This window comes from Hyperoodon ampullatus, assembly GCF_949752795.1.
Source record: "Hyperoodon ampullatus genome assembly, chromosome: 11".
Lineage (NCBI taxonomy): Eukaryota > Metazoa > Chordata > Mammalia > Artiodactyla > Ziphiidae > Hyperoodon > Hyperoodon ampullatus.
Window position 1 is genome coordinate 93564348 of NC_136924.1, and position 25310 is coordinate 93589657.

The 25310-nt window shown below is 38.6% G+C and overlaps 1 protein-coding gene across 5 annotated transcripts in view; it reads left to right on the forward strand.

Moving 5' to 3' along the window:
* LRP6 (LDL receptor related protein 6) overlaps nt 1-25310 on the forward strand; it is a gene marked incomplete at its 5' end in the record, with an annotated part of 178027 nt that overhangs the window by 67921 nt on the left and 84796 nt on the right. For 4 of the 5 annotated variants that reach the window (XM_079714740.1, XM_079714741.1, XM_079714743.1 and 1 more), the window contains one exon: nt 10261-10458. The exons of the other annotated variant lie outside the window; for it this stretch is intronic. In XM_079714740.1, coding sequence (XP_079570866.1) covers nt 10261-10458 — 198 coding nt within the window. The remainder of the gene's footprint in view (nt 1-10260; nt 10459-25310) is intronic. 5 annotated transcript variants of the gene reach the window in all.

The following is a 25310-nucleotide window of genomic DNA, read 5'->3' on the forward strand; positions in this document are numbered from 1 at the left end:
CTGTTCACAAAAAGATAACATGTATAAGCCAATGGAAAGATTGTTTTTGTAATACTTTTTCATTTACAGTTTTGCTCAGGGTCTTGGAGTAGGTTTCATCCCTTCTTAAGAGTCAGAGAACTCTCTCTGATAGATCAGTATCATCTTTTTTAACATCTTTAAATGTAGACAGTATAGCTGTGGGTCGAAGAAGTGAGTTTTCTCATCTCTCCTTTTTAAGCCAATGGTCCATTCTTAAATACAAGACAAATATAAGTAAATTTTCTTTTATTTTAAAATAGAATAGTAGTAAATTTCAAAACAAAAACAGTTTAAAATAAAAACTTAAAGTTAAGAAATACTGTAAAACAAAGCAGTGTATTTGCTCCTTGATGTGTTTTTGCTCTGGGCACAGTAAAATTTCAAGACTTCAAAAGTAACAAGTTTTTAGATGATAATGAGGTACAGAGATTATAGCAGGTATAATCAAAGGTAGCTAGTTAAGAATGCAAAAGTGCTGTGAACTGAGTTAATCTCGGAACATGTATATAGTTATTTCCAAAACCCTGCTACCTTAAAAGCTTATGGAAAATATAATAGGTATACATTCCATGAGCCATCAGGGTGAAGTCATCACCACACCTGATACGTATCCATGAAAAACCTCCAGGATGAAAGTGAAAAAGGCTAAATAAATACATAAAACTTAGCAATATTATGAAAACAGTCTGGACAGTAGACCTCCTGAAAGGATTCCTAAGATCTCCAGGGATCTTTTTTTTTTTTTAAACTTTATTTATTTATTTATGGTTGCGTTGGGTCTTCGTTGCTGCGCGCGGGCTTCTCATTGTGGTGGCTTCTCTTGTTGCGGAGCATGGGCTCTAGACGCACGGGCTTCAGTAGTTGTGGCATGCGGGCTCAGTAGTTGTGGTGCATGGGCTTAGTTGCTCCACGGCATGTGGGATCTTCCCGGACCAGGGCTCGAACCTGTGTCCCCTACATTGGCAGGCGGATTCTTAACCACTGAGCCACCAGGGAAGTCTGTGCAGGGATCTTTGGATCACACTTTGAGAAGCACTGCCCTAGGGTGTGGTCTGGATTCAGCCCTTTGAGGTGTCTCAGCTGAATGTCCAGGGTGGTGTTGATGCTCTTTACTCTGTCTTGGCAGAACATGTAAGACCACCCGCATTGCTTGACTTCTGGCATTTTAGTTCTGTTCTCAACTTGATAATCCTTGAGGATTCTGTGCGTGCACAGCCTGGTTCTTGGTCCAAGGACTCATGGGGATCCCCCATGAGTCCCCCCCCACCCACACCATTGTAACTTTCTCCTCTTTGGGGCCCTGCAGATTCCAGTCTTTTCTTTGCCCCAAATTCTCTCTGCCTCCTTAAGCTTGTTGAGACCACTGTTCCTAAGTTCAGTTTCAGCTTTCCACACTTTGGTTGGGGAGTTGTCACCAGGTTGAGTCAGGGTGATTTTTGGAGCTCACCTGGTGAGTTTCCTTTGTCTCATGGTTTGTGGTCTCGTGCTGCCTTATTTTCAGTTCTTAGAACAGCTGCCTCATATATTTTGTTTAATTTTATGATTATTTGTAGCTATCTCAGTAGAAGTTAATGTGTAATAGCTGCAGTTTTGTGAGTTAATTATTGATGGTGGTTATTAGCTTTTTTTTTTTTTTTTTTTTGCGGTACGCGGGCCTCTCACTGTTGTGGCCTCTCCCGTTGTGGAGCACAGGCTCCGGACGCGCAGGCTCTGCGGCCATGGCTCACGGGCCTAGCCGTTCCGCGGCATGTGGGGTCTTCCCGGACCGGGGCACGAACCCGTGTCCCCTGCATTGGCAGGCGGACTCTCAACCACTGTGCCACCAGGGAAGCCCGGTTATTAGCTTTTTAAATTAGGATGGAGTAAAATAGTATGTGCGAAAACATAGGGACAAAAAACTCAGGGTGTCTTTTGGAAAGAGCTTGTAGTCGCTGTGTTTAGAGTAGGGTCAACAAAGGCAGGCCTGCATTAGCTCATTCCCCTGGGTTCTTAGTAGAAGTCACTGACTAAAAATCACTGAGTTTCCCCCCACAGCTCTAACTAGGCTTCACAGCCTTTATGAACAGAGTACCATACCAAGTCACTGATGGTTGGCTGTTAGGGGAAGGAAACAGTTTGTCAACTTGGGGCTCTAACTATAGGATTCAGGGTAGGGAACACGAGGTGATGAAACTAGGAATTTAGGCTAGGCCTAAAGAAAGGCCCTTACTCTTTATATAAATGAATATTTCTGTTATATTATTCTACTACCATTGCCCATTTGCTTTAGTTGTCTCCTCATCCTTTCTCACTTGGAAAAATTGAAATAGATTCCTAACTAGTATCTGTGTTTTTCTTCATTTAAGTCTAGTAAGCTGCCAGTGTGATCTGTGTAAAATGTACAAGTTTGACCATGTCATCCCTCCTCCGCTAAATCATCCAACTTAGCAGTGGTTTCCCAAATACCTCTAGTGTCAAGTTTAAGCTCTTGAGTACAGGTGTACGGCTCTTTGTGAGATTTGATGCCTTTGTTCTCTAGCCTGATCTCAAACCTTTCATTTTATGATGTAATAATATTGGAATGCATGTAGTACGTTTTACACACAGTTTGTAATATTTTCTCCTGATTTCTTATAAACCAACCTGCTCCTCCTTCAAGGTGCAACTCAGGTGTCTTTACGTCTGGTTGGACTCACAGCCCCTCTTCTGTTGCTGTCAGAGCAGTGAGGTCACGCTTACCTCTCTTGTATCTCTTATATTTGAACACTGTCTCTTCTGAAAACTCCTTGAATGCCAGAACCATACCTCAAGGGATGTTTGTCACTTGGTAGGTGCTCAGTGTTAGTCTAGCTGCATTGAAGTGAACTGCTGAAAATGAAATAATGGTTAATCCAAAAAAAAGCTTTTCCTACGGAGGAAAATTCGACAAACACCAAAACGTGCAACACCATACACAGCCATAACTGTACAAACCAATCTTAATAATTAGTATATAAATTTCAGTTCTTTTGTGACGTTTAAAATTTTTTGTCAAAACATTAAAAATTATTACTATCTGCTGTAAATGTATAGGGAAATGGAGAAACATAAAACTAGTATTTATTTATATACTATAATTTGAAACATTAGAAATATTATTGAAAGTAGTTTGAGCAGAGTGTGCTGCTGTCTTCTCATTGTATAGCTTACTATACGGAACAAACATCTTTTCTATGCCTTGGTGAATTGTTGTATTCCTTTCTATGTTTGGATCAAGCTTTCAGAATATTTAGGCTTTTTTGTTTTCAGTGTTGTGGATTACCTGAGGGAGTCCCTTCAGTGTGAAGTCTTTGCCGGCATCACTCTGGGGTGGCTTTATCCTTTTTGTCGCAACTACTTTCCTTGTTTATGTTGATAAGTTGGCCTTGACTGAGTTCTCCTGGCTGCATATCTGTGTAGAGTCTTGAATGGCAGTGGTGTCAACATTCCCATGGTCAGCCGTTTTTTCTATAACTCCATTTATGTTCAATTCAGATTTAATTTCCTGTGTTACTGCTTTTCATTTCTTTGCTGCACCTTCATCTTTCTTGGCCAGTTTCCTTTCGATAATTCATTGTCATAAAATGTTACATGGGTTTATCAGTACAAGGAGGCAGCACAGCTATACACTTTGCTGTCTGTGTGTGAGCTGAATAGCAGATGGGTGGAGGCCAGTCATAGACTTTGAAAGAAGGCTGTGATTGATCACTGATCATCAAACACATCTGTCATTTACATAGTGATTTGTGGAGCTGGCAGTGAAATTTGTACTTTGTGTACTTGCAGTTCATATACCATGGTAAGTGAAATTTGACCATGTTGAGTGGGCACTGATGTTATTTAACTAAACTGTGGTAACTGAAGTTCACACGTATTGGAACCATGCAGAGCCATGACTGCCTGTACAAAATTAAAAACAAGATATTGGAAGGAGCCTGTACAAGGGATTCTAAAGTTTGCTTATGCTTTATTTATGGTAAATGTGCTTCTGAGTTGCTACATGATATATGCATTTAACAATTAAAGATAGTTTGAGAAATTGTGTATTTTGGTAGAGATAGGGTTGCAATTTCAATTTTTTTTTGAAGAAAGCTTCTACATGATTTTGTCATTTTTAGGTGGTTCTTTGCCCATATGCATAAGACTACATCTCAACCAAGCACTTAATTTATGGGAATAATAGCTGATGGGGAAAAGATAAACACAGATACTCAGCTTATCTTCCCAACCCCTCTTTCTCCTACTCATTATAGAGATCCAAAACAGTGAAAGGACTCACAGTTAAAAGTGAAAAAATTTAGACCAGCACAAGCATCAAAAGCAATAATCAACAAGTGGGACTACATCATACTAAAATGTTTCTGCACAGCAAAGGAAACTGTCCCCCCAAAACAAAACAAAACAAAAAAAACTTACAGAATGGGAGAAAATATTTGCAAACCATATATTAGATAAGGGTTAATATCCACAATATATAAAGAACTCATACAACTTAAAAAAAATCCAATTTAAAAAAATGGGCAGAGGACCTAAATAGATCTTTTCAAAAGAAATCATCTAAATGGCCACTAGCTACATGAAAAGGTGCTGCATATCACTAATCATCAGGGATGTGCAAAGCAAAACCACAATGAGATATCACCTCTCACCTGTTAGAATGGTTATCATCAAGAAGACGAGGTAAGTGTTGGCGAGGGTGTGGAGATAAGGGAATCCTTGTACACTGTTGATGGGCATGTAAATTGGTTCAGTTACTATGGAAACCAGTATGGAGGTCTTCAAAAAATTAAAAATAGAACTGCCATATGATGCAGCAGTTCCACTTTTGGATATACAGTTGAGCCTTGAACAACACACAGGGGTTAGGGATGCCGACCCCCTGTGCAGCTGAAAATCCACATGTAACTTATAGTTGGCCCTCTGTACACATGTGGTTGCTCTGTATCCGAGGATCCACATCCAAGGATTCAGCCGACCATGGATTGTGTGGTACTGTAGTATTTATTGTTGAAAAAAAATTCACGTATATATGGACCTGTGCAGTTCCAATTTCTGTTGCTGGAAATGAAAACAGGAGTTTGAAGAGATGCATGTACTCCTATGTTCACTGCAACTTTATTCACAATAGCTAAGATACAGAAACAACCTAAGTGTTCTTCAATGGTGAATGGATAAAGAAGTTGTAGTATATATATACAATGGAATATTAGCCATTGAGAAAGAAGGAAATTTGCCATTTGTGGCAACATAGGGTGGCCTTGAGGGCATTATATGCTAAGTGTGGTAAGTCAATCAAAGAAAGACAAATATTGTATAATACCACTTAGATGTGGGCTCTAAAAAAGCCAAACCTATAAAAGCAGAGTAGAATAGTGGTTACCAGAAGCTGGGGGCTGGAGGAATTGGAGATGTGTTGTTTAAGGGTACAAACTTAGAACTAGTAGATAAATAAGTCCTTGAGATCTATTGTACAACATAGTGATTATACTAAACAATACTATATTATAAACTTCAAAGTTGCTAAGAGACTAGATCTTAATTGTTCCCACTGCACAAAAGAAATGATAATCATGTGATGTGGTAGGGGTGTTAGCTAATGCTATGGTGGTAATAATATTTCAATATATAAATCTGTATCAAACCAGTATGTTGTACATCTTAAACATACGTGATGTTATATGCCAATTATACTTCAATGTGAAAAAAGAAAAAAAATTAGGCTAGGAAGACCTTGGACTTGGATTGTACAATAATAAAAGATCAAAAGGTGCATGGGTTGATTTAATATTTTGTCATTGACTGGTTGCTCTCTTTTTAAAACTCTTCTTGTGGTGAGAGATCTAAATTCTTATCATAAATTCATTCCAGCTTTCTTATTTTTAACGTTGTGAAAAATAAACCAGAGGTGAGCTGTTAGCTGGAACGTTGCTAAAATATTTACTGATAGAATGACCTGTAAACAGTTGGCACTCAGGCAACTGAGACATGACATTAGCATGTCAAACTACATAATGAAACGCTGCCACCAAATTCAGTCTGTGATCATTGGAAATCTCTAGTCAGTTTCTCTGCCAACTTATTCTTCAAATGTATTATTTCTTTTCTGCTGGCTGTTGTAGACAAGAGTTCTTTCATGTAATATAGCATTATTAAGAATGAGGTATTTGTATGCCTTAGCAAAAGGAATACTTTACCAAATCAGAAGATGGAAAATTTATCCTTCATTTACTTTTAAAAATCTTGTCCTAATCCAGAAATTGCATGAAACATAAATGTGTAAGTTAGAGGTAATAAACAGTAAACATTAAGCAAATAATTATATTGATAGTTGTAATGCTATGAATATAAGGTAGTCTGAGAGCTTTTGAGGGACGGTATAACCTAATCTGGGATTTAAGGGAAGGCCTCGTAGAGGAAACATGATTTAAGCGGAACTCTGAAAGAGGAAGATAATAGGTAGAGAGAAAGCCCTATACTGCCAGGGAGTGTGGTACCTGGCATATAATAAATGAGGTGAAGAGTGGCATTAATTGAAACTGGAGAGATGGGTAGGAGCCAGATAGTACAGAGTTAAAGATTATGTTAATGATTTTGCTCTTCATTCTAAAAGTGAGAAGCCATAAACAAGGGATTTATGACATAAACAGCAGTAGCTAAAGCATATATAGAGCTTCTACGTGCTTTGCATATATTAACTGCTTTAATTCTTGCAGAAACCCTATGAAGTAGATCTGTTTTTGAATCCTCATGTTATAAGGAATATGAGGGACAGAGAGGTGAAGTAGCTCGCTCAAGATCACGTGTCTGGGAAGTGGCAGAACTGAGCTCTGGAATCTGTGGTCTAAATCACTGCTACACTATCTTATAATCCAACTTTACCACACTTAAAGGACTTGTAATTATAAATTATACAATTTATAATTGAACAGTTACAACAAAAGAACATTTCTCTGTTACGGTGATATCCGAAATACGACATTCATACCAGTAGGTAGTATATGGTTGAACATCTTTTATTTTAATAGCTGTGTATTTATTTTGATGTGTATTAATATTTACCTCTTTTAAGGCATCACTTTTTGGCCAGAGACCTAGAAATCATCCTCAGTTCCTGCTCTTCCCTCACTCCTCAAGCCAAGTCCTGTCAGTTTTTCCTTCCCAAATAGCTGTTGGCTTTGCCCTCTGACAATTTCTTTTTTGAATGGAATCTTTAATCCATTTATATTTTAATGTTGTTATTTACTTGAGTGTAGTCATGTCTGTCATTTTGTTTTCGTTACGTCTTGTTTTTCTTGTTACTTTGCTTCAACTTAACTGCCTCCGTTTTTATTAAGCAGATGTTTTCTAGGGTATCATTTTAATTCCTTTGTTGAATTCTTAACTATAATTTCTTAGATATTTTCTTAGTATTTGTTGTAGGGATTATAATATCTATTTTAATCACAATGGACTTCAGATTAATGCTAATTTAATTCCAATAAAATATGGAAACTTTGCTCCAGTATTGATCTATGTTTTTCCTTGTCCATTTTGCTTCTGTTGTCATATATTATGCTTCTGTATGTTATAAACATTAATACTGTGTCATAATAATTGCTTTAAGCAGTCTTTTTTTTTTTTTTGGGCTGCATTGAGTCTTCGTTGCTGGGTGTGGGCTTTCTCAAGTTGTGGTGAGCAGGGGCTACTCTTGGTTGCGGTGCACGGGTTTCTCATAGTGCTGGCTTCTCTTGTTGTGGAGCACGGGCTCTAGGCATGTGAGCTTCAGTAGTTGTGGCACACGGACTCAGTAGTTGTGGCTCGCGGGCTGTAGAGCGCAGGCTCAGTAGTTAGTTGTGGCACACGGGCTTAGTTGCTCCGTGGCATGTGGGATCTTCCCGGACCAGGGCTAGAACCCATGTCCCCTGCATTGGCAGGTGGATTCTTAACCACTGCACCACCAGGGAAGTTCCTTTTCTAGTCTTTAGTAAGGTTATTTTGTATATAAGACACTTTGGGAACTGGGAAGTCTTGCATTTTTTAAAGACGCTAAGGGAATAACAAAAAATGTATAAGCCTTTTATATTAACCTGCATATTACCATTTCTGGTACTCTTGATTTCTTCTTGTGACTTTAGTTTGTGCTGTAACTTGCCTCAATTTTGCTTCCCTTTTCCCCTCTTAATGCTACTATTTCCATATATATAACACCTTTATATGTTACAAGCCCAATAAAACAAGTTTTTAATTACTTTTTTGTGCAGTTGTCTTTTTAATCCATTAAGAGAAGAAAAGGGAAAAATATATTTGTACTGTCTTTTATAATTACCTACATAATTATCTGTATGAGTACTGTTTGCTTCTTCATGTGGATTTGAGTTAACATCTAGGTCACTTCTTTTTTGCCTGAAGAATATCCTTGGTATCTCTTGTAAGGCAGATCTACATGCCACAAATTCTCTCACTTTGTTTATCTGGGAATGTCTTTATTTCACCTTCATTTTGGAAAGATAGTTTTGCTGTATGTAGGATTCTTGGTTGACATTTTAATTTCTTTTAGCACTTTTAGTGTGTCATCCTACTGCTTTCTGCCCTGCATTGTTCTGATAAGAAATCAGCTCTTAGTTATATTGTGGTTTCTTTGCAAGTGATGAGTTGATTTTCTTAGTGCTCTTGATTTCTTTGTCTTTCAACAGTTTAACTGATGTGTATGGTTGTATATCTCTGGGTTTATCATACTTGGAGTTTATTAAACCTCATGGATGTATGGGCTAGTATTTTAAAAATCAAATTAGGGAAGTTTTTGGTCATGATTTATTTGAAATATCAGAACCAAAGTACAATGATCATATTTAGGAAATTAACATTAGTACATTTCTATTATAGAATCTGACATACTGTCAGATTTTGCCGGGTTTCCCAATAATGTCTTTGTAGCATATTCCCCAACTGATCAGTACAGAATCATACACTTTATATAGTTACTGTCTCTCTTTGTTTATTTATTTTTCTTTATTTTTTTTGGCCGCGTTGGGTCTTAGTTGCAGCACGTGGGATCTTTTTGTGGAGGCATGCAGGATCTTTTTCATTACCGCGTGGTCTGCTGGAGCTTCTCTCTAGTTGCGGCTTGTGGTATTCTCTTCTCTAGCGGCACGTGGGCTCTGTAGTTTGTGGCACGTGGGCTTAGTTGCCCCGCAGCGTGTGGGATCTTAGTTCCCCGACCAGGGATCGAACCCGCGTCACCTGCATTGGAAGGTGGATTCTTTACCACTGGACCACCAGGGAAGTCCATTACTGTGTCTCTTTATTTTCCTCCTACCTAGCTTAGTTCATCTGCCTTTCTTTGACTTTTATGACATTGATATTTTCAAAGGCAGTTGTTTTGTAGAATGTTCTTTAATTTGGTACTCTCTGTTTCCTTAATAATTTTATTCAGGTTATGCATTTTTGGGCAGAAATAATATGTAAGAGAATATACATAAAAGAGATGGTATGGGGGCTTCCCTGGTGGCGCAGTGGTTAAGAATCTGCCTGCCAATGCAGTAGACATGGGTTCGAGCCCTGGTCCGGGAAGATGCCACATGCCATGGAGCAACTAAGCCCATGCGCCACAACTACTGAGCCTGCACTCTAGAGCCCGCGAGCCACAACTACTGAGCCCGTGTGCCACAACTGCTGAAGCCCATGCACCTAGAGCCTGTGCTCCCAACAAGAGAACCCACCACAATGAGAAGCCCATGCACCACAACAGAGTAGCCCCTGCTCACCACAACCAGAGAAAAGCCCGCGTGCAGCAATGAAGACCCAATGCAGCCAAAAATAAAATAAATAAATTTATATATAAAAAAAGATGGAATGTTCTTCCCAGCATATCACATATATGATGCCAGTGTTGTTGATGATGATGATGTTAATTTAGATGATGTGGTTAAGGTGGTGTCCACCAAGTTTATTTTCTCAAAAGTTATCATTTTTCCCTTTGTCATTAATAAGTAATTTGTGGGGAGATACATTGAGACAGTGTAAGGTATCCTTTTTGCCAAAGAAACTTTGATCAGATGGTTTTTGCGTCCTGATGATGCTTGTCTTGAATCAGTTATTACCATCATGGTGGCAAAAAGATAGATGATTAAAATTTCGATAACAGTTTCTAGGAGTTTCAGTTTTAGCGTTCCTGAGAGAGCTTTCTTTATCCAATAGCGATAATTATAAGATACTTGGTGGTTAACCTGCTTATGTCATGGGTTTATTTTTCATGATTTTTAGGTTCATGTACTGGACAGACTGGGGAGAAGTACCAAAGATAGAACGTGCTGGAATGGATGGTTCAAGTCGCTTCATTATAATAAACACTGAAATTTACTGGCCAAATGGACTGACTTTGGATTATGAGGAACGGAAGCTTTATTGGGCAGACGCAAAACTTAATTTCATCCACAGATCAAATCTGGATGGAACAAATCGGTAAGATTGCCTTATAAATTTATTTTTAAACTTTAAGTCAACCCTGTGATATCTTGATATAGTGATCAAATTATAAAACCTAATTTTATTAAGAAGTGAGCATATTATTGGCTTAACTGTCAAAGGGGAAGAAGAATAGATTTTTAGTTTGCTTTTTAAAAAGGTAACAACATTTCTCATCTATCTTGGTGGCACTTAGAATTTATGGGTTGTATTTTCTCCTTCTTTACTCTGAGCTAATTTAGTTTTGCAGTGGTTCTCAACCAGGGATAGTGCTTCCATTCTCTTCCAGAGTGTTTGGAAATGTGTGGAGAATTTTGGTTAACACCGGGATTGGGAGTACTACTAGCATTTTAGTTCCTGGGGGGCCAGGGATGCTAAACATCCTGTAATGTGCTGGGCATCTAATGTGACAAAGAGTTATCCTGTTCAGACTTACCCACCTCCCAGGTGCTGTTTGTGGAAGCTCATTTGATAAATCTGTAGACCAGGACAGGGTTGGCCAACTTTTTCTGTGAAGGGCCGGATCGTAAATATTTTAGGCTTTGTGGGCCATATCTCTGTTGCAACTATTTACTTCTGCTGTTGTGGTGTGAAAGAAGCTATATATAATAGCTAAGGGAATGGGCAAGGTTGTGTTCCAGTAAAACTTTTTTTGAGCCAGTGGACTCTAGTTTGCTGACCCTAGACCAGGAGAAAACCTACTGCATGTATGCTATACCCCAGTATTCACAGAAGACAAAGTTATAGTACATAAACATGGAATTTCTATTCAGATCATGTTCAGATTTAAAAAAAAATTTTTTGTTGAAGTATAGTTGATTTACAATGTTGTGTATGTTCAGATTTTAAAAAAGTATTTATTTATTTAGGCTGCGTGTGGTCTTTCTCTTGTTGTGGCGAGCGGGCTTATCATTGTGGTGGCTTCTCTTGTTGCAGAGCACGGGCTCTAGGCACGTGGGCTTCAGTAGTTGTGGCATGTGGGCTCAGTAGTTGTGGCACACAGGCTTAGTTGCTCCATGGCATGTGGGATCTTCCCGGACCAGGGCTCAAACCCGTGTCCCTAGCATTGGCAGGCCGATTCTTAACCACTGTGCCACCAGGGAAGTCCTGTTCAGATTTTTAAAAACACTTTATATTCTTGTGTTTGGAAGATTATTTAGGTTTCTAGTGGTCTCATTCTAAGACCTCAATAGAAGCAGGGAGCCTTAGGTAGTTGAAGGAATTTTTCAAAGTGTACACATTTGTAACTTATCTGAACTGTGAGTCAGGAATCATTTATAAGTGTTGAAAACCAGGAAAGATTTAAAGAATATATTGAAGTGAACTTTTTAAAATCATGGAGTGAGAGAATTTTTTGCCTTGTTGCAAAAAAGAATGAAATGACTCACAACAGGATGGTTTAAAAATAATTAGAAATAAGTGTCAAAAAAAGTGATAAGTATATGATGAATATAACAACATAATTGCTATGTTTGAACTTCAAATTTGTCTTTGAGAGGGATTCTAGGAAGTGAATATGGCCACTCCGTAGATTTTTGACTCTGTCGGAATACCCACACACAAACCAATGGAACAAGATAGCAAATCTGAATACTTACCGTAAAGTTAACCTCAGGCATCCAGAAATGAAAGCAGGTAAGGGCAGACCACTAATAGCCACAGGACCTCCATAGCATTAGTGTCTGTGCAAGAGTAAGCTGAGAGAGTGAGTAAACTATTTCACTGAACTTAAAAGCAGGGGACCTCCAAAATAGCCCCAGCTATTTACTAGACAGTGTAGTGGGCTATATTAAGAGCAGTAGCTGAAATGAGAGTGAGGGGTTGCCCACTCCAATATGAGGCAAGTGCAGTGTGTCCGTGGTAAAGACAGAAGAGGATAGAGCAGTCTGGCTCCAGAGAATTCTCAAAACAGACCTGCTAGAGTTCTCTACCAGGACGGCGTACTACAGAGTAGAGACAAAGTTGAATAGAATAGCATCAAAATTCGGCACAGTAGGGGCTTCCCTGGTGGCGCAGTGGTTGAGAGTCCGCCTGCCGATGCAGGGGATGCGGGTTCATGCCCCGGTCTGGGAAGATCTCACATGCCGCAGAGCGGCTGGGCCCGTGAGCCATGACCGCTGAGCCTGCGCGTCTGGTGCCTGTGCTCTGCAACGGGAGAGGCCACAGCAGTGAGAGGCCTGCGTATCGCAAAAAAAAAAAAAAAAAAAAAAATTCGGCACAGTAGGGAAAATTAAGGAATGAAAGGAGAAGGAAAGAGAAGGTTCAGATAAGGATGGGCAGAGGAAGAGCTGGGATATCTCAGAAAGGGAGCTACCATATTTTTTAACATGTGAAAACAGAAGAGTCAATTCTGTAAAGTTAGAAAAACTACGCTGAACACCACTGTGTTCTAAAAGTTCAGGAAAACTAACTTCACATAAATAGAAACATAAAAGTTTCAAGGTATAAAATCCCATTTAAGGTTACTATGAAAAATATCTTACATTTATAACAGTATTTTAAGCTAATAACAACTAAACTTTAAATGCATACTTAGGGACTTCCCTGGCAGTCCAGTGGTTAAGACTCCACGCTTCCACTGCAGGGGGCTCGGGTTGAATCCCTGGTTGGGGAACTAAGATCCTTCATGCTGCGTGGTGTGGCTAAAAAGAAAAACCAGAAAACAAACAAACAAACAAAAAAACCCGTGTACTTAAACTCTACATTTTTTCTCTGCACATTTAGTGTTTGTGATGTCACAATGCATATCTTTATACCTTGTATATCCATTAACACATTATTATAGTTAGTTATTTTTACTACTTTCGCTTTTAAGTGATTTGCTCACCACCATTACAGCATTAGAATATTCTGAATTAACCCTATATCTATCTTTACCAGTGAGATTTATACTTTCATATGTTTTCCTGTTACTAATTAGCACTCTTGTTTCATCTTGAAGGGAGTACCTTTAACGTTTCTTTTAAGGCTGATACATTGGTGGTGAACTCCTTCAGCTTTTGCTTGTATGGAAAACTCTTTATCTCTCTTTTCATTCTGAAGGACAGCTTTGCTGGGTAGAGTATTCTTGGTTGGCAGTTTTTTCTTTCAGCACTTTGACTGTATCATGTCACTCCCTTCTGGCCTGCAAGGTTTCTGCTGAAAAATCTACTGATAATCTTATGGGGGTTCCCTTGTGTGAGACAGCTTGTTTTTCTCTTGCTACTTTCAAGACTCTCTCCTTGTCTTTTAACTTCTGACATTTTATTTGTAATGTGTCTTGGTGTGGGTCCTTTTGGATTCATCTTTTTTGGAAGTTTCTGGGCTTCCTGGATCTGGATGTCTGTTTATTTCCCCAGGTTGGGGAAGTTTTCAGCCATTATTTTGGGATAAGCTTTCCTCTCCTTTCTCTCTATCCTCTCCTTCGGGGACCACTGTCATGCAAATAGTAGTCCACTTGATGGTGTCCCATGAGTCCCTTAAGCTATTTTCACTTTCTTTTATTGTTTTTTTCTTTTTGCTTCTCTGACTGTATGAATTCTACTGCCCTGTCTTTGAGTATGCTGACCCTTTCTTCCGCTTGATTTAGTGTACTCTTGTACCCCTCTATTGAATTCTTAATTTCAGTTTCTTCGGCTCTCTGATTTCTGTTTGGTACTTTGTTCTCTTTTTATTTTTGTTGTTGTTGAAATTCTCACTTTGTTCATGCATTGTTTTCCTGACGTCAGTGAGCATATTTATGATTGTTGTTTTGAACTCTTAATCACGGAAATTATGTATTTTTGTTTCATTATGAAGTCTGTTTCTGGAGGGTTTTTTTTGGTTTGTTTGTTTGAAACATATTCCCTTGTTTCTTCATTTTCCTTGACTCTCTGTGTTGGTTTCTGTGCATTAGATAAAACAGCCACCTCCCCCAGTCTTGACAGAGGAGTCTTGTGTAGGATATGAACCTTAGCATTCAGCTTGGCGTGAGCTCTTGGTTGTCTCTCAAACCTTTGTGATTGTCCAAGCTGCCTTCTTTGTTCTTCTTGCTCCCAGTAGTTGAGTGTGTGCCAGGATTTGTCAAGTGTTCCATAGAGGAGGATTGCAGTCGGTACCTAGGTGAAGGCTGTTTGGAAGTCAGACCCCCAGGCAGCAGGGAATATACATGTAGTTTGAGCCCTTCTATGGAGAATCTTGGAGATAGGCTTTTTTTTTGCCTGCTCCTTCTGCTCTGGACCCAGCTTATAGCTGCGAAAGAGGTTCCTCCTGTACCCATTAAAAACTGCTTCATTGTTTGTCATAGTCCTGTGGGATTTGTCAGTGCAAGCCCTGTTGACTTTCAAAGCCAGGCAAGCCAGGGGCCCATTTCTTGAGTGGCATCCATGAAATCTGGGGTACCAGATGTGTGTACAAGCTGATTCTGTGTGGAAATACTGGAGACTTGGAGTGGGCTAGTGGGAGAAGGCAGAGGCAGTATCTGTTGGCTTCCCTGATCTCCTAGGAGGATTGCAGTTAGCCCCTGGATGTCTGCCAAGTTAGGAGCCTGAGCATTAGACAGCAGCTTTTAAAGTATGAAAATAGACCTCTTTTAGGGAAAGACTGGGAGATGAGCAATTCTGACTGCTCCCTCTGTGCTGAGCTCTGCTGGGCTCGACGTCTTATGTAAGATTACCATTAGGTAATCGAAAACAAAAACCTATCATAGATATACAAAAGATTCATAGAAAAATCATCAAATCACAAAGAGAGGAAGAGAAGAAGAGAAGAAGGGAACAACTGAAATACAAAACAGCCAGACAGCAACAAAATGGCAATAGGAAGCCTATACCTATCAATAGTTACTTTATATGGAAATGGATTATATTCTGCAATGAAAACATGTAGAGTAGCTGAATGGATAAAACAGAAGACTCACTGTATGTTGCCTGCAAGAGACTCACTTCAGCCTTAAGGAAACACACACTTTGAAAGTAAAGGGATAGAAAAATGTATTCCATATGAATGGAAACTGAAAGAAAGCAGGGAAGCTATACTTATATGAAACAAAATAGATTCTAAGCTGCAGACTGTAACAAGAGACAAAAAAAGGTCATTATATAATGATAATGGAGTCAGTCGAAGAAGATATAATTTTGTTTATACACCCAACATAGGAGTACCTCCATATGTGATGCAAATATTAACAGGCATGGAGAGAGTAATAGACAGCAATACAACAATAGTAGGGACTTCAGTACCCCACTTTCAGTAGTGGATAGATCACCCAGGCAAAAATCAGTAAGCAAATATTGGACTTAAACTACATATTAGAGTAGTCCACTAGGTGGACTTAAGAGATGTTTAGAAACATTCCATCTAACAGCACCAGAATACACATTCTTCTAGAGCACACGTGGAACACTCTGGAGAATAGATTATATGTTAGGCCACAAAGAAACTCTTAATAAATTTAAGAAGGTTGAAATCATAACAGGTATCTTTTCTGACCACAGTGGTATGAAACTAGAAATCAGTTACAAGAAGAAAACTGGAAAATTATCACTTCATACCTGTTAGAGTGGCTTTTTTCAAAAAGACAAGAAATAACAAGTGTTGGTGAGGATGCAGAGAAAAGGGAACCCTTTTGCACTATTAATGGGAATGTAAATTGGTGCAGCCACTGGGGAAAACAGTGTAGAAGTTCCTCAAAGAATTAAAAATAGAACTACCATATGATCCAGCCATTCCACTTCTGGGTATATTAAGAAAACAAAAACACTTAACTTGAAAAGATACATACACCCCTATGTTCATTGCAACATTATTTACAATCACCAAGATAAGGAAACAACCCAAGTGTCCACTGATGGTTGGATGGCTAAAGAAGATGTAGTATATATGTACAATGGAATATTATTCAGCCGTAAAAAAGAATGAAGTATTGCTATTTGTGACAACATGAATGTATCTTGAAGGCATCATGCTAAGTGAAATAAGTCAGACAGAGAAAGAAATACCATATGATCTCACTTACATGTTGAATCTAAACAACAAACGAACAAAAAACCAAGCTCATAGATACAGAGAACAGATTGGTGGTTGCCATAGGCAGGGTATGGGGGTTAGTGAAATGGTTGAAGGGAGTCAAAAAATACAAACTTCCAGTTATAAAATAAGTAAGTCCTGGGGATGTAATACACAGCATTGTGACTATAGTTAATAATACTGTTTTACATATTTGAAAGTTACTAAAAGAGTAAATCTCAAAGGTTCTCATCACAAGAAAAAAATTGTGTACTTTGTATGACAATGGACATTAACTAGACTTGTGATCATTATATGTTATATACCAATATCAAATCATTATGTTGTAAACCTGAAGCTAATATTATGTTGTATGTCAGTTATACCTCAATTAACAAGAGAAGAAAATTGGAAAATTCACAGATACATGGGGATTAAACAGGATTCTCCTGAACAACCTGTGGTTGAAGGAGAATGTCAGAAGGGAAATCAAAAATATCTGGAGACAAATAAAAATTGAAATACAACCTACCAAAACTTATGGGTGCAGGAAAAGGAAGTTCTAAGAGGGAGGTTCATAGTGCTAAATGCTTACATTTGAAATGAGAAAGATCTCAAACAACCTAACTTTACACCTCAAAGAACTTGATAAAGGAGGACAAACTAAGCCCAAAGTTGCCAGAAAGAAGTGAATAATACATCAGAGTGGAAATAAATGAAATAGAGACTAAAAAGACAATAGAAAAGATCAGTGAAAGCAAGAGCTGTCTTTTTTGAAAAGACAAACAAAATAGACAAACCTTTAGCTAGACTTAATAAGAAATAGAGAAGACGGAAATAAAATCAGAAGGATGAGACATTGAACTGATACTACATAAAGAGAAAGGATCATAAGAGACTACTGTAAACAATTACATGCCATCAAATTGAACATCCTAGAAAAAATGGATCATGACTGAATCATGAAGAAATAGAAAATCTGAGCAAACCAGTTACTTATAAGGAGATTAAATCAGTAATCAAAAACTTCCCAGGGCTTCCCTGGTGGCGCAGTGGTTGAGAGTCCGCCTGCCGATGTAGGGGACGCGGGTTCGTGCCCCGGTCTGGGAGGATCCTACATACCGCGGAGTGGCTGGGCCCGTGAGCCATGGCTGCTGAGCCTGCACGTCCGGAGCCTGTGCTCCGCAACAGGAGAGGCCACAACAACGAGAGGCCCACATACCGCAAAAAAAAAAAAAACTTCCCAAAAAACAGAAGTTCAGAACCAGAAGGCTTCACTGGTGAATTCTACCAGACATTTGAAAAAGAATTAGTACCAGTCCTTCTCAAAGTCCCCCAAAAAATAGAAGAGGAGGGAACTCTTAACAAACTCATTTTAAGTGGCTAGCATTACCTTGATACCAAACCAAACAAGAAGCCTACAAGAAAAGAAAATTACAGGCAATATTCCTAATGAGTATAGATGCAAAGATCCTCAACAAAATACCAGCAAACTGAATTCAGCGGCACATTAAAAGGATCATATACCATGATCAAGTGGAGTTTATTCCAGGGATACAAGGATGGTTCAATATATGCAAATCAATCAGTGTGATTCAGCACATTAACAAAATGAAGGGTAAAAGAGATGTGATGATTGTGTGATCATCTCAATAGGTGCAGAAAAAGCATGTGACAAAATTCAGCATCCGTTCATGATTAACTCTCACCGAAGTAGGTATAGAGGGAACATACCTCAACACAGTGAAAGCTATATATGACAGACCCACAGCTAATATATTCAAAAGAGGAAAACTGAAAGTTTTTCCTCTAAGGTAAAAAAAAAGACAAGGATGTCCACTCTTGCCACTTTTATTCAGCATAGTACTGGAGGTCCTAGCCAGAGCAGTTAGGCAAGGAAAAGAAGAAAAGGCATCTCAATAAAAAGGAAGAAGTAAAGCTGTATTTGCAGATGATCTGATGTTATATATAGAAAATTCTAGAAACCACCACAAAACTGTTAGAACTAAAAACAAATTCAGTAACATTGCAGGATACAAAATCAGTATACAACAGCAGGTATGTTCCTGTATGCTAATAATAAACTGTCAGCAAAATTAAGAAAATCTTATTTACTATATCATCAAAAAGAATAAAATACCTAATATTAAGTTTAACCAAGGAGGTAAAAGACCTGTACACTGAAAACTATGACACTGATGAAAGAAATTGAAGAAGACACAAATAAATTGAAAGATATTTTATACTCACAGATTAGAAAAATTAATATGTTAAAACGTCTGTACTACCCAAAGCCATCTACAGATGCAGTGCAATCCATATCCAAGTTCCAGTGTCATTTTTCACAGAAGTAGAACAAACAATTCTAAAATTTGTGTGCAATTACAAAAGACCACAAAGAGCCAACGGAATCTTGAGAAAGAATAAAGCTGGAGGCATCATATTTTCTAACTTAAAACTGTATTACAAAGCTGTAGTAATCAAAATGGTATGGTATTGGCATAAAAACAGACACATAGATCAGTGCAACAGAATAGAGAGCCCAGAAACAAACCCATGCATAATTGGTTAATCAATTTATGACAGAGGAGCCAGAATATCCCGTGGGGAAAGGATAGTGTTTTCAATAAATGGTTTAGGAAAACAGGATATCCACATGCAAAAGGATGAAACTAGATCCCTATCTTATACCACACACAAAATCAACTCAAAGTGGCTTAAAAACTCCAGTATAAGACCTGAAACTACTTTTTGTTTTCCTCTTTGATTTCTACAGTGATCTCTTGGTTATTTAGTAACGTACTGTTTAGCCTCCATGTGTTTCTGTTTTTTACGTTTTTTTCCCTGTAATTCATTTCTAATCTCATAGTGTTGTGGTCAGAAAAGATGCTTGATATGATTTCAATTTTCTTAAGTTTAATGAGGCTTGATTTGTGACCCAAGATGTGATCTATCCTGGAGAATGTTCCATGCGCACTTGAGAAGAAAGTGTAATCTGCAGTTTTTGCATGGAATGTCCTATAAATATTAATTAAATCTATCTGGTCTGTTGTGTCATTTAAAGCTTCTGTTTCCTTATTTACTTTCATTTTGGATGATCTGTCCGTTGGTGTAAGTGAGGTGTTAAAGTCCCCCACTATTATTGTGTTAGTGTCAATTTCCTCTTTTATAGATGTTAGCAGTTGCCTTATGTATTGAGGTGCTCCTATGTTGGGTGCATACATATTTATAATTGTTATATCTTCTTCTTGGATTGATCCCTTGATCATTATGTAGTGTCCTTCCTTGTCTCTTGTAACATTCTTTATTTTAAAGTCTATTTTATCTGATATGAGTATTGCTACTCCAGCTTTCTTTTGATTTCCATTTGCATGGAATATCTTTTGCCATCTCCTCACTTTCAGTCTGTATGTGTCCCTAGGTCTGAAGGGGGTCTCTTGTAGACAGCATATATATGGGTCTTATTTTTGTATCCATTCAGTGAGCCTGTGTCTTTTGGTTGGAGCATTTAATACATTCACATTTCAGGTAATTATCAATATGTATGTTCCTGCGATCATTTTCTTAATTGTTTTGGGTTTGTTTTTGTAGGTCCTTTTCTTCTCTTGTGTTTCCCACTTAGAGAAGTTCCTTTAGCATTTGTTGTAGAGCTGGTTTGGTGGTGCTGAATTCTCTTAGCTTTTGCTTGTCTGTAAAGCTTTTGATTTCTCCATCAAATCTGAATGAGATCCTTGCCGGGTAGAGTAATCTTGGTTGTAGTTTCTTCCATTTCATCACTTTAAGTATATCATGCCACTCCCTTCTGGCTTGTAGAGTTTCTGCTGAGAAATCAGCTGTTAACCTTATGGGAGTTCCCTTGTATGTTATTTGTCGTTTTTCCCTTGCTGCTTTCAGTAATTTTTCTTTGTCTTTAATTTTTGCCAATTTGATTACTATGTGTCTTGGTGTGTTTCTCCTTGGGTTTATCCTGTATGGGACTCTCTGTGGTTCCTGGACTTGGGTGGCTATTTCCTTTCCCATGTTAGGGAAGTTTTTGACTATAATCTCTTCAAATATTTTCTCGGGTCCTTTCTCTCTCTCTTCTCCTTCTGGGACCCCTGTAATGCGAATGTTGTTGTGTTTAATGTTGTCCCAGAGGTCTCTTAGGCTGTCTTCATTTCTTTTCATTCTTTTTTCTTTATTCTGTTCCGCAGCAGTGAATTCAGCCATTCTGTCTTCCAGGTCACTTATCCGTTCTTCTGCCTCAGTTATTCTGGTATTCATTTCTTCTAGTGTAGTTTTCATTTCAGTTATTGTATTGTTCATCTCTGTTTGTTCTTTAATTCTTCTAGGCCTTTGTTAAACATTTCTTGCATCTTCTCAATCTCTGCCTCCATTCTTTTTCCAAGGTCCTGGATCATCTTCACTATCATTATTCTGAATTCTTTTTCTGGAAGGTTGCCTATCTCCACTTCATTTAGTTGTTTTTGTTGGGTTTTATCTTGTTCCTTCATCTGGTACCTAACACTCTGCCTTTTCATCTTGTTTATCTTTCTGTGAGTGTGGTTTTTGTTCCACAGGCTGCAGGATTGTAGTTCTCGCTTCTACTGTCTGCCCTCTGGTGGATGAGGCTATCTAAGAGGCTTGTGCTAGTTTTCTGATGGGAGGGACTGGTGGTGGGTAGAGCTGACTGTTGCTTTGCTGGGCAGAGCTCAGTAAAACTGTAATCTGCTTGACTGTTGATGGGTGGGGCTGGGTTCCCTCCCTGTTGGTTGTTTAGCCTGAGGCAGCCCAACACTGGAGCCTACCCGGGCTTTTGGTGGGGCTAATGGCAGCCTCTGGGAGGGCTCACGCCAAGAAGTACTTCCCAGAACTTCTGCTGCCAGTGTCCTTGTCCCCGCCTCTTCAGGAGACCCTCCAAGGCTAGCAGGTAGGTCTGGTTCAGTCTCCCCTGGAGTCACTTCTCCTTCCTCTGGGTCCCGAAGCACACACTACTTTGTGTGTGCCCTCCAAGAGTGGGGTCTCTGTTTCCCCCAGTCCTGTTCAAATCCCACTAGGCTTCAAAGTCTGATTCTCTAGGAATTCCTCCTCCCGTTGCCGGACCCCCAGGTTGGGAAGCCTGACGTGGGGCTCAGAACCTTCACTCCAGTGGGTGGACTTCTGTGCTATAAGTGTTCTCCAGTCTGTGAGTCACCCACCCAGCAGTTATGGGATTTGATTTTACTGTGATTGTGCCCCTCCTACCGTGTCATTGTGGCTTATCCCTGTCTTTTGATGTGGGGTATCTTTTTTGCTTAGTTCTAGTGTCTTCCTGTCGATGATTGTCCAGCAGCTAGTTGTGATTCTGGTGTTCTCACAAGAGGGAGTGAAAGCACGTCCTTCTACTCCGCCATCTTGGTTCCTAGTCCCCAGTTCATTACTTGGAATGTTGGTAATAAAGAGAATCAAGCAATTTATCTTCTCTTTCGTATATGAATCTACCAGTAGCTAACAAAGTAGTAGATATGAGAAAGTTATTCCAGCTAATAAATGAAAGAAATAATATAATTAGAATATCAGCATTTTATAACTTCCAGTGAACTATTAGATCTAGGCATTGAACATCAATGGCTGCTAACATCACAAGGAAAAGAACAGACACTGCCACCTGAAGGAAGAAAAGAGCATCCTCTTTCATTTTGCCAAAAGGGTCAATTCATCAGGAATCTGATGAAACTTGGAATTTGCAGGAAATTTGTGGGAGAAATAAAGGACAGAGAAACATCTTGAACTGCACCATGAGTATGCATCAGCAGATTCAGCCATAGAGGTCACACATCCCAGGTCCTTGAACAGATAAACTGCAAAGAATGATGAGGGAACCTGTAGATTAAAACAGGCTTAGAAAAGAAACTTAGGGTTACTAAAGGCAAAGGGCGGGAGTAAGGATAAATTAGGAGTTTGGGATTAAAACATACATATTACTTTATATAAAATAGATAACCAGCAATGACCTACTGTATAGCGTAGGGAACTATACTCAATATTTTGTAATAACCTATGATAGGAAAGAATCTTAAGATATATATAAAACTGAATCACTTTGCTGTACACCCGAAACTAACACAGCATTGTAAATCAACTGTATTTATATTTCATTTTAAAAAGAGACTGAAAAGACAGTGTGAGTGGAGGGATGAATAGGCACAGAGGATTTACATTTAAAACAGTGAAAATACTTTGTATGAAACTATAATGATTCGTACATTACTCCAGACCCATAGAATGTACACCACCAAGAGTGATCTTTAAGGGTAAACTGTGGACTTTGGGTATGATGACTTTGCACTTGATTTCAAGGCTTCCCATAAAGCCAGAGTAGTTAAAACAGTGAGATACTAAATCTGAGCATAGATAGGTATCAGTGGGACAAAATAGGGTTCAGAAACTAGTGTACTAGTGTATATATGGTTAGTTGACTTTAACATAAGTATCAAGGATGTAAATATGCTCTTTTAATCTGCCTCGACAGGCACTGAAGTAAAATAATAAACTTTAAAAACTGGGAGGAATATAAATGCCCTTTCTGTGAAAAAATTTGAATTCCTAATTAGTAGAGTCAGGTTTTCAAGTTAAGCTTATTAAAGTTATTATTAAGCTTATTAAAGAACGCTTTGGTTTGTCAGTGTTCCTGTTCAGCAGCAACTGGAAATGTGAGGAGTGGTTGGAGGCAAGTGTAGAGAGATGGCTAGGAGCCAGATCCGGCTGGGTCTAGTATTGTAAGATGCGGCATTTGAATTTTAGCCTGAAGTTATTGAGAGTCATTGGAAATTTTCAGGTGGCAAATTGATGCGGATGGATTTGTCTTTGAAATACCTTTGGTAGTTGTGTAGAAAATGGTTTGAAGACTAATTATTTCACTTCCATAAGTCTTCTAATTAATCGTCATTGTTCTCCAGTAAAGTACAGACTCTTCACTATAACTTACATGATCTAATTTATCTACCTCGTTTTAGACAAGTATTCTCACCGCTTCCTCCCTTGCCTACTATGCCCCAATCCTAACAAACCACTTGCAGCTCCCTGATGGTGTCTATGATGACTCCTAGGTTTCTGCTTTTAATAGCTGGTTTGATGGAAGTGCCATTCAGTGAGACAGAAGATTCAGGAAAGGAGGATATATTCTTTTTCCTTTCTTTACTTCTTTCTTTTTTTGATGTAGAAAGAGAATGAGATTGAATTCAGCTTTGGACATGTTTGCGTTTGCATTTGAGTTGCTTACGGAAAACTATGGTGATAAAGTCTGGGGAGCTTTGGATATATGAGCCTGCAGCTCAGCAGAGCGGTCTCAGAGGGTGATTTAGATTCATAGCCATTATCAAGTTAATGGTTATTAAAGCCATGGACTATAAACATAGGGGAATTTTACATCAGTGCTAGAGACTTAGGCAAAGATAACAACCACATACCAGAAACCTTGAAGAATTTCTTCAAGACTGAAGGATGTCCCAGTCTGACTGAGCTGTTGAATGATCAGCCATCCTTGTTTGCCTGGTTCCAGGAACCCCTCAGACCCAGGCAAATCAACATGGTTGGTCACCTACTGAGTTTGTGAAGAATCTGCTTCCCAAAGAAGCAAATTGAAGAGATTTACCCACATAAACAATAATAACCACAACTCTAGAGAAGGAGGGCTGAAGGTGAGGGTGATGAGAGGGAGGTAGGATAAGGTGGAAGGTAGGCCTCATCTGGATTCTGTTAGCACCTCTGGGAAATACACCAGGCACTAAAGGACACGTACCTTATGACAACCATACTTGACATGATTGAGCATCTTAGGCAAACATCAGAGGTGTAGTTAAAGCTGGCTCTGAATGAGTACAGTGGTGCCAGAGAATAAGCAGGGTCATGATATCAGCAGACTTCTTGGTGCTACCAGAAACATGCAAAAGAAACAGGAATATGCTGCTATTATTGCTAGCTTCAGATCCCACCACCCTGTCCTCTGCACAGTATAATTTGATTTCCAAATTAAAATGAAGTTGTGATAAATCAGAAATGTATTTGTCTTCTCCCTTCTTGAGCCGAAAGCTTGGACCAAGAATTTTCAGGCTGCAACAGAATTAATCTCAACTTCCAATAATGTACAGTCTTCCCTCTGAAAGCCCTCCCTCCCTGTTAGAAAAAAACAGCAGGGCACATAAGAAGATACTACAGTTCAAATGAATGATCCATGTTAAAGAATCAGAACAATGTCTTCCTGTAATTTCCTGTAAAATGTAGGATAAAAAATTATAGAAGTTCAAGAAGACACAGCATGTATGAAGACAGAGTAAATAGTATGAAAGAATGCATTCAAGACTGATGAAGACAGAATGATAATAAAGAGCATGATTGTTCAATTTAAAAGTTTAAGCAAAAAAAAAAAAGTTTGAGCAGCATCAACCAGATAAATGACTGAAAAAAAAATAAGTGAAATGGAAGGTAACCTTGAGAATTCTCCCACAAATTGTAGAAGTAGGGATGAAAACAATGGAATAAAAAGATCTGAGACATGGAGTTTGATCTAGGAGTTGTTCTGTTACTGCAACAGGAAGACATTATTATTAGATATGCAAGGAGTCAAAATATGCCATTTATATCACTCTTTCTGAAAAAGTTACTTGCTATACTTCAGAAGACTGATAGAGATGAAGTACAATGTAGAGCTCAAGAGTGAGGATATCGTATAATTAAATATTTGTGAAGAATGAAACCAGTTAAACATGGAGTTAAATCTAGTAATTACTGTTAAAGTACTTTTAAAACTTAATGTAACCGTGAGATATTTTGATCTCTCAAATAAAAATGATAAAATGAAAGCATGTAATAGAGATCTAAAATTCCAGGTTTCATCAGTTAAAAAATGAGACATGGTAAGGCACTTC